Genomic DNA, 10,451 nt, shown 5'->3' with positions numbered 1-10,451 from the left:
GATATAAAGTTTTTTTTTTTTTCATTACAGCTGTCTCTAAGGGAAATATGATTTGCTACTAATCTGCCTTGGGACGTCTTTATATACTGCCAGAACTTGTTTATACTTCGTTACAGAACTTTATACTCTCCTGTCTCTTTTAACTCCTGTATATCAGAGATATGATATGAAAACGTGAAGACTCCAGGAGTTTGGATTGGCTAGATAAATTCATCCATGTGATTAGGATGGTTGCTATTGGGTGGCGTTAGCGTCATGGGGCTGAACTAACTTTACACTTTAGTGAAGTGAAGTTAAACAAGTTGTCAGTAAAGAGAATTATCAAAGTAATGTAACGGCGGTTAACAGGTGGGAGGGTGCAACGACCCACAACTGGAAACGGCTGCAACTGTGTAGCTGTGCTAATTACTAACCGAGACATTCCGGTGTAGGATTTTTTTGAGGGTTGAAAAGTAGGTCTTCTGTAAGTAGAGCGTCTATGGCTTCGGGTGTCCTTTCGCTGAGCGCAGGTTCAGGATTTGTGGCGATGTCTGAGGAACCCGTATTTACTCAGCTCAGACCCATGCTCAGAGATATGGGGGGCAGTGGTGTTGGGGACTCGCTGCTTTTCGGGTCATTTAGTAAGAACCCAACTGTTCGTACAGTCCTGGGGGATGAGCTGGCTGAGGTAGGCGACACCTGTTTACACTGCTTTGATTTTTATAATTTGGGTGGAAGAAGAGACGTTTGTGTGTTTAATTAACTCACTAGATGGGCTGCTGCATTGCTCCCCGCCCACGAGTGGTCGCCAGTTGAAAGTTTTATATTTGTGTTCCCGCTGCGTGGTTAACATTCTGGAATGGTTATGGGGGCGACAGTGGCATGTGAGCATTCCAAGGTTTAGGATTGCTCTGGAGTATTAAGCAGTGCCTCCCTTTCTTTCCCACGCAGGTAGTGCTGCACGCATTCCCATTGACGGTCTTTTCTTCATTTTGGAATGGGATGTCCCCTTGTCTGGTGTACCTGGTCGTTTTGTCTGCATGTTGGACGAAAACTTTAGGTGTAATATGTAGCTCGGGACACCTTTGTTTGATTATACGTCTTGCTGCAGTGCACATACTGAACATTAACTGCAGGCTTGTCTTTATAAATTTGTGTTTTCTGATTAAGATTTTGTATTTGCCGTACAAAAATGCCAAACATTTGGACATAGTTTTATAATGGTAGAGAGAGAAAATCTGTTGTGTGATGTACAGTCAAGTAACTGGATAGTTTTGGTGGCTAATTGTGCACTGTTAAAACATCTGAACTATGTAAGTAAAATGCAGCAGCTGCAAAGATAAACGCTTAACATACAAACTGCACAAATAACGCTCGTGTTAAAGTGGTCAGTGCATGACTTTAATAGACGAGATCCTTAGTTGACAGCTTCACTACATCTTAACGGCATTAATTAGGTTTTATATTTACATACATGTTTAATTAAACTCGAGCAGTAAATACAGAATATAACAATTTTGCTACGGGTCATCTGATTTTGAAGGAGGGGTGGATAGTTTGCTAAAGTTGTCTGGTATGAGTGGAGTTTTTACAGTGTAAGAGGGAATGTAACATTTGTTCACTGAAGAGAACACGATAAATGTTTTGATGATGACTATGTTGGTAATATCAGCCTGCAACCACCCACATGGTTTCTAGCACTGTCACACTAAGTGAATTGCTTTACTTGCTTGTAATTGAAGTGACTTTTGTATATTTCATGAGTAATGCTATCAGGGCGGCTTTATTATTGCATTAATTTCTTGGCTGTTGTGTGGGCATCCTGAAGCTTTTGAGGTATGAAATTTTTCTGCAAACAAGTGTTTAATTGAGGTGATTTTTGTTTCCCCTAATGGGATGGGTAGGTATGCCAAGTACATTTTCTCAGTGCATGTATCCTGTTGTGTCTTGTGCTATAGTTTTTTAAGAAATGCACATTTGTTTGCAGAGCACTTTAAGAGTAAGCTATCCTTTTTCCCCTTGAAATTCATATTGCACGATTGCCAGCCTTTAAATGATATTTTATAGTTAACATGGGGTGAAGTTCAGGAAACTTAACTTTGTGCTGTATATGTAACTGTGGGGTTTGTGCATATTTACTTTTTGTTGACCAGGTTATTCTGTTTTCATTAATCATAGTCTAGCTTCAGGGAAGACTAAAGGTGGAATTCGCACCAAGACAAATGTGGTGAGGACATTTGGCAGGGGGATTTCCCCTACTTTATTTTAAGAGGGCAATGTAGGAACACCATACAACGTTTTACATGTACACATGAACATTCATACTCGTGCATATCTACGTAGTTGTACATTCATCCATATATACATATATGTACAAACATGTGAATACATACATGATGTATGGGTATGTATAGATGGGGCATACATGTGTGGATTGTCTGTGCTTTGTATGCAATAAGTGCAATCTTATGACTTCTAACTGGATTAGACATGTGCGTAGGACCTGTTCTCAGATTGGGACTTGGGCAAGAAGGCTTTTCTGTAGAAATGGATTAAAAATAGTGACACAAAATAAATTACAGGCAAAACACAGTAATGTGTTATTGTATGTGTGTTTACTTGCATTCCTTTCAGTGATAAATATTTTCTTGTATTACTCGCTGTGTGTGTTGCCATCTTGCCTAGGTTTCGGATGAAATTAGTCTCAGGAGTAACTAACCTACATGGTTAACAAAGTTAAAAGATACATCTGAACTTTGTTCATTTAGGTAATGTATGAAGTATAACATATAATACTAAAACAAGATGAAAGTAGTCTTATTTTATCTTTGCAGAACACATAAATACATGAACATTTCTCATATGCTCTGTTAGGATTATGTTGCGAACAGGTGTCCACATTGTATATGCCAGGGGGCATTATCCTAGCAAGAATAATAACCAAATGCATAAAGCACAAGTGATTGCCACATACACAGCACAAGCAATGTGGTGGTTTTGTGCGTTTCTTTCCTTGCAAAATAGACTGAATTTAAGTTGGATAAGAGGGCATTTTGGAAGGTTAAAAAGAATGTATGTACAAGTGTGTGTATATGTCTGTGTATCCCCATACACATTACTGGTGGTAATTTGATCATAAAAGGCACTAACAGAATGAGTGTTTTTATATACTGATTTTTCAGTAACTAGTTGGGTTTTCCTGTTCTGTTGTTCTCCATTTCAGTTGGTCAATTGGTCAGATTTCTTATTTCCCAATTGCTGTACTTATGTCAGTTGTGTAAATATATGTTGATGTGTTTAAATATTTCTTAGACTAAGAAAAAGATAGTGTCTGGCTTGCTTGCTCACGTCAAAATGCTGTCAAATGTATGTGAAGGAGGACATGGTTCATAAACTAAAAAAAAACAACTGTATGCCAAACCTGTGTGCTCACTGCTTATGCCTTTCAGCAGATTTGATTTAGTACAGAAGAAGCTAACATATTCATGTTAACTGCTGATGATTTCTTTTGTAGTGAACTGTAATTTCGTACTTATCTGTGAATGAGCCTAGTAATCAAACTGAATTTAAAAGCAGTTGAGTTGGTGTGTAGCAGGCTGGTTTTTATTACTGGGCCTGCATGACTGTTGTACTCTGGAAAAATGCAGTGCGTAAGAGGTGTGGTTGGTTACCTTTGGACCACAGCAACAGCAGTAGACAGCTGTATGTGCTTGTAAAGATGAAAGCAGTGACAAAATGGTTTGTCTGACTCGAGGACCGGAAATTATTTAATGTATTGTACAGTAGTAGAAATGGCAAAGCAAGCCACAATATTTAGGGAACTGTGAGCATTTCTTAAAAAAATTAAGGCATTTACATTGCAGCATAAATCTGTAAGTATTTTATAATTTTTAGCTTAACTGAAGACTAGTTTTGAGGTTTTTTTTTTTTTTTTTTTGTATCATTTTGGGTGAGCACTTACTGGATACAGTGATTTGCAGTAATACAGGTAAAATGTTACTTGTGTTTATGGTGGTAGTTGCACCATTATGCCCGACAGTGGGCAACCAGTAGAGGTATTTTCTGGTAAGAGGGTGTGATGTAGCCGTATGTCCTCTCACTGCTTCTTTAATATTCCTGAGGAACTGTCTTGTAATGGGAACAGTATATCCCTGTTGTGAATAGTTAACTGTTCTTAGAGAGACAGTTTTCTCCCCATGGCAGCACTGGGACAAAAAACTTCAGCAGACCTTCTGCAATTGTCCATTTCATTTGTGGCCTATAAAGTGTTGCATCATTTGGTTTATTTTTATTTTGTCACATTTGGCTTTAATGATTCATGGACTGGGGAAATGATTACCGTTAAGAAGAAAATCATCTTCTGTTTTTTGAGATTAGTGTATTAAAAGAAAAAAAATATTTTGTTTATTATCCTTGCCATTTGAAAATTCCTGGGTGTGCCATTTTAATATGGAATTGGGGAAATGATTACTGCCTAGTAGAAAATGGGCCTCAAAACTTGTGTGTACTAGAGGAAAAAAGGTGTTTAACTGTCCCTGCTTTTTAAAAAATTTCTGTGTCCCAGTTTGACATGGCTTCTGACTTTGGTGCCGTTTATTTAAAAGAAATGATCAATATAAAAATTTAAATGTGCAATGACACATCTTACAAAATTATGCTTTATTTAAGCTTTCCAATATAAACATATAAAAAGCATTTATTGTTCACTGTATTTGTAGTTTTAACTGTATTCATTTAAAAGCTGTGTTTACCTTCAGGGATTCTGTGCTTTAGAACTGAAACACATCTGGTGTTTAAGTCAAATGCTCCGTCATACAACTTGTATAGCCGATCACTGTGTGTGAATTGCATTTCACTGCCACACATACAGCATTGCCCTCCATGCGCCTCTCTAAACAAGGAGCCACTAGCTCAGGACCACTTTTGTGCTGTCAGCTTTCCTGTATGACCGATTGATTTTTTTATTTTTTGTAACTGACTATTGAATGATCTAGTTTTTCTAAACTAAAATTAAGAAGCTTTGTCTGTACAGGAACAGTTTTATAAAGCTGTGTTGTGGTTCAGTCTACTGTCCTAAGACTGAATACATAGAAAACAAATGTTGCCATCTGATATGGTTAGTACCTGGGGGCCACTTTAATAAACTAAGACTGTGTGTATCCTTTTAAACTGGTTGCATATCTTAAAGCTCTTCATATTTTAAAACAGAATAATGAAGTTACACAGTACAGAAAAAATGCCATTCCTGGGATAGCTAAATATTGCATTTAGTGCTCTTTTAACAGTATTTTGAGGGTATGGTCTGTACATACCCTGTCAGGTTACTTTGCAAATCTGTACCATTTGTACCAGCAAACACTACTTTAATTGCAGTTTTAACAGTACCAATCAGATTACTGCCGAGTTGAGACTAACTTACTATATCCCTAGAAAAACACTGCAGTTTTATTACAGTAAAGTGCAGGTTTTGTTATTGGTGATCGTTAATACAGTTGCCTGCGTTGTGTTCCATTGCTCAACATTCAGCAGTACTAATTGTGCCGTAAAATGACCCTTTCCTGTTAAACTTTGGATTTTATTTATTTATTTTTTAATGGAATGCCTCAGACGTGCAGTGTAGCACTCCTCATTTATATATCAGTTAAATATTTTATATCATCTAAATTTTGTTACTGCCATTTTAAATGTATTGGTTTTTGTAGTTATTAGTGCAGCCTGATTACAGATTGTCTGCAGTATAACAGATAATTAAATCTGTACTTCTAATAAATATTTATTATCTTTCTGGTTTTAATTTCCCTTGGCTGCTTTGTGTACTGTGCAACTCTGAGCAAATAAGAAAAGCGGGTCTGTGCTTCAAAGTCACTCTTGAAAGTGGGCAGTTAATTACTGGGTCTTGTATTGCCGCAGCCATATTTATTCCAACAGAGTTGCATTACTAGTGGTTTGGCCGTGTGATGCCCCCCCCCCTCCAATACATTCATGCTGTGTTAACTTGAATAGCTTTAGAAATTGAATTGGAATGGCATAAACTTAGACTTTGAAATTTATGGGACCACTGAGTTGCTTGATCTTGATCTGCCCATTTCCTAGTTGTCTGATTTAACTGTTGATCTTGCTTTAGTATGATTAGACCTTCCTAATGTGCCAGCTTCATTAGCTGCATGGTAAATCTTAATCAACAGGCTATTTTTTCCTCAGTCTTTTCTAAGAATTACCTTTTCTGTCCCTTCCATTCTTGATTTATTTATTTTTGCACCCTACAACCTCTTTAGAAAAGATAATTCCAGTAGGAAGCAAATTTTCTTCCTGTCGACCTTTGATTTTTTTTTTTTAGACTTCTGTTACATGCTTTATAAGCTTCGAAGTAATTTTAAAAATATTTTTGTCACCTCTTTGAGACTGTACTTATTAATTTTTTCCCTAAGGCACTAACAGCAGGCAAATGACTGCTGGTGCAAAGATAGAAACGATTTGTGAATGACCTTTGTTTTTACTGGGTTAGAGCTCTGATCTCACTGGATCAATTCCAGTCTCTTCCTGGAAGTATAAAAAAGTACAAAACAAAAGTATGTAGGGTATTGCAAATAAAATAAAGATATAATTTAATACATTCAAACAGGAAATATAATACACTTAAAAGACCGCATAAGATTATTGCATGTATATGCCACAAAAATATTTTTGTTTGTAACTACAGGAATTGAGGGGAATAGATGGTATGGGTGAATAGATGGTATGGGTGAACTAGACTGGAATTTAGTTGACTCAATAGGAGGTGGTGGTTATAGCCGCAAACGATTCTTGCTGCCAATTTTCCCTTTATCTCTGCTGGTGCTCCATTGGTGAGTTCCCGTGATTGTCCCTCACTGACAGGTGATGCATTCAGAGAAGCTCCTGAGTTACCAACACAGATCTTGCCCACTAGCCCTTCATATTTTTTTTTTTTGTCCACGTTTCCTGTCCTCTCCCTGTTTTCTGAACACACCAACTTACCTAGCGTTATGGATGGGCAATTTCCCACAGTTTCTCCAGCTGGCCTGGTCGGCATGGGCATCATGAGGCAATGTAGCAATTACCTCATGTACACTGACGACCCCCTTTTTCTTGTCCACACAAATTCATTATGTGAGATGCATCTGTATCAAGAACCTAGAATCTAGGCTCTCTTGTTCACGATTCAGTTGGGTACTAAGCAGGATGTTAGCATGCACACCTCTCCTTCTGCACCTACCAAACCAACAACATAAATCTGCATATGTGGAGGTCCTGTTTGGAATCTACTTCGACGTACAGGCAAAAAACTAAAGGACTGTGACAGTTTGCTGATGACTGCAAACTGGGAGCAGTCATTGAAACCACTTAGCGATGTCAACATCCTGGAAGAAGGTCTTACGCAGACTGACTGGTGCCAAAGTCATGGTCTTTAACTTTAATGCAAAAAAAAAAATGCATTCTCATCACATTTGGCAAGGTTGATGTTCCTGCTGCATCAGTAACAATACCCTAAGCACCACAGTCAGTGGTGAGATAGTACAGATTGACAGCAACCTTAACTCCGATCACCATGTCTTCACAATGGTAAGAAGGTCATTATGTATTGTTCCTCTCATAAGTAAGGGCATTGCCTTCAGAAAAGAGGTCATAACCTTCCTAGCAACCTCTCAGATACAAACAAATTGGAAAATTGAAACCAGGCTCCTTATCCACTGATAATCTCCCCCCAGAATATCTCAAAATTGGTGCTAAGCAGTAGTTTCCCAGAAAGTATTCTTATAAACCGATCACTTGCAGAACACAGTCTCCCAGCTCTGGAAAAAAATAGCAGTCCCTCCACTTCATAAAGGTGGAAACCCTCATGACCTATCTCTAATTTTAGACCCATTTCCATACTGTCCCCTCTATCTAAAATAATGGAAAAATGCATCCACAAACAACTGGTTGAATATCTAACCACCAACAACCTGCTATCCCCTTCAGAACATGGTTTTCAACCATCCCACAGTACCATTACTGCCCTAGTCTCCTTCACAAATTTCATCTGTAATGCCCTAGATAATAACCTGCTTACATCAGTCCTGTTACTGGATCTCTCAGAAGCATTCGACACAGTCTCCCATATTAAACTTATCCAGCGACTGCAATCACTAGGATGCTCTGATGCCACCCTAACGTGGTTCACTAGTTACTTGAAAACAGACAACAATCCGTAAAATGGCAGAATAACCTCTCTAGGTTGGTTTCTTCCAAATAACAGGAGTGCCCCTGGGGTCAATCTTAGGACCCCTACTATTCAACATTTTTGTAAACGACCTAATTTAAAGTTCCCTCTGACTGTACTTAGGACCCCTACTATTCAACATTTTTATAAACTACCTAGTTTAAAGTTCCCTCTGTACTACCCTCTGACACTACTACCATACAATATGCAGACGCTTCAACCATAATCTGTACCTCCAATAACTTTTATGACCTCCAAAAGTTAACACAAAAAGCCTTTGCATCCATAGAACTCTGGCTAAACTAGTTACAGCTATTACTTAACCCCAATATATCTAAACTACTCCTGTTTGCTTCTAAACATGTTCCCACCAACCTTACTTTTATAAATGAAACCCAGAGTTAGTAAATCGGGCCAAACTGCTTGGAATTTAGTATTGACAACAAATTTGGCTTTGACTTGCATATTAATAACGCAATAAAAAAGACTCCCTTCAAATTGGGGAAACTTGACAAATGAACAATACTTTGACAACTCCCATCTGAACAAAACTTTCAAAAAGTCTTCTTCCAACCTTACTCTATGGGTCTCCTATCTTCTTCAATCTCCACAACTCTTTGGAACACAGACTGCAGTCCTGTTTGCAAAATTCGCAACAGCCCAACCAAATCACACCCACCATTGCCAGGCCACTAGAGAACTAAACTGGCAAGAATTTACACATTTTGCCCATAAACTTATTTATAAACCTGAGTTTTGCCCTTTCCTGAAAAATATCATTGGACCTTGCGTCCCATCCAAAAATCTATGCTCTAACGACAAACTCCTACTGAAAATATCAAAATCTAGTAAAAGAGCAAGTAGCTGTCTGTATTCCCATTCCATAACTAAGCTGTGGAATGCCCTCCCATCATCAGTTACAGAATTAGACAACAACTGCTGCGGTGGTGCAGCGGTAGCTTTGTTGCCTCACAGCAAGAGGTTCTCCCGTTCGATTCTCTGCTGGTGTGCGGGGAGTGCCTTCTGTGTGGAGTCTGCATGTCCTCCCCGCAGTAGAGTGGCATTCCGAAAAACATGCGTGAATGGGCGTGCCTTCATTGAAGATTGGGTGTCGAGCTGGCAACTCAGCACCGTAAAAACCTACTGCCAATCATTAGCGGACTGGAGTTCCATTGTGGTGACCCCTAACTGGGAAAAGCCGAAAGACAAACAACAATCTCCTTTAAAAGAAAACTAAAACAACATTTCACTGATAACCCCAGCTGCACATGCAACACACATCCACAGCCTCCTTAATCTAACTAACAAAACTGTTTCACATAGTAAATGTACTTGTGTATCCCTAATCTTTATCCTACTCCAGACATCTATACAACTATCTTAACACAGTTTCTCTTCTGTCACTTTCTACTTTTAATACTACCATTAAATGCATACCACCTATAATCTACATATTCCCACCACCTAGCTATAAGATTCTAACGATGGCTTTTCTACCTTCCACTTTCTAATTCTACCTTCCCACTAAACTCGCCTTTCCCTTTTCCTACCCCCCCTAAAAAAAAAAAATTGAGCTGTATTGTTAACACACGTGTTTAATTTACCTACATGCTAATCTTCCATTGTTACTGTATTGTGCTTTTTTTACAACATATGTGCTGTTTAGATAGTTTTCTATAGTATTTCACTTGCTTTGTAAGTAATTGTTTCCTTATAAATTCATGTAATGATTTTCATGTAACTTGGAGCTTTTCTTCCACGGCCTCCACTGAAAATGGGTCCCAAGCCCAGTGGACTTTCCTGGTCAACAAATGTGAATAAATAATAAATACTTTTCCCTCATCAGGCCAATAATAGAGTACAATGCTCCCTTTTTGGTATATTCCTTTCCAAACACAGCAATTGTGTCTTATGTGGACAGACTGAAGTCATTCACTTTACTCTGTGTTGTACAGACTGCTCAGAGGCGACCTGTGCCTTGCATATAGAGCAATCTCTGACACCGCTTAAATGGAATTGCTGTACTTTTCCAATTCAAATAGCACACGGGTCACTCATTCAAAGGACCTTAACCTGGTATGTGACATCAACAGAACTTGCTGGATGTCTCGCAGAGGTTACCCCACCTTTGAAATAAGCTTCCTATTCATGTTAAACAGACCCTCCTTGGTCTTGTGTAAGTGTAATTTGGACGATTGGATGGGTAATGTGAAAGTTTACCCCGGTAGTTCCACCTGTGTCCCTCTTGTAC

The 10,451-nt window shown here is 38.5% G+C and overlaps 1 protein-coding gene across 5 annotated transcripts in view; it reads left to right on the top strand.

The window, feature by feature from the left end:
- The first annotated feature begins 269 nt into the window (after positions 1–269).
- KLF5 (Kruppel like factor 5) overlaps positions 270–10,451 on the top strand; it is an 88,158-nt gene continuing 77,976 nt past the window's right edge. Inside the window, exon 1 of one of the 5 annotated variants that reach the window (XM_044071736.1) lies at positions 270–667. In XM_044071736.1, the coding sequence (XP_043927671.1) occupies positions 479–667 (189 nt within the window). In that variant the 5' untranslated portion in view covers positions 270–478. Of the gene's footprint in view, positions 668–854; positions 931–1,018; positions 1,040–1,173; positions 1,293–3,776; positions 3,852–10,451 lie in introns of those variants that run through there. The other 4 variants (XM_044071738.1, XM_044071740.1, XM_044071737.1 and 1 more) reach the window with 4 other exon arrangements.

This window comes from Protopterus annectens, chromosome 5.part0 (assembly GCF_019279795.1).
Source record: "Protopterus annectens isolate FY-2018-M chromosome 5.part0, PAN1.0, whole genome shotgun sequence".
NCBI classification, from domain to species: Eukaryota; Metazoa; Chordata; order Ceratodontiformes; family Protopteridae; genus Protopterus; species Protopterus annectens.
The sequence above is the reverse complement of the archived record's forward strand: the minus strand, read 5'-3'. Positions and strand labels throughout refer to the sequence as shown.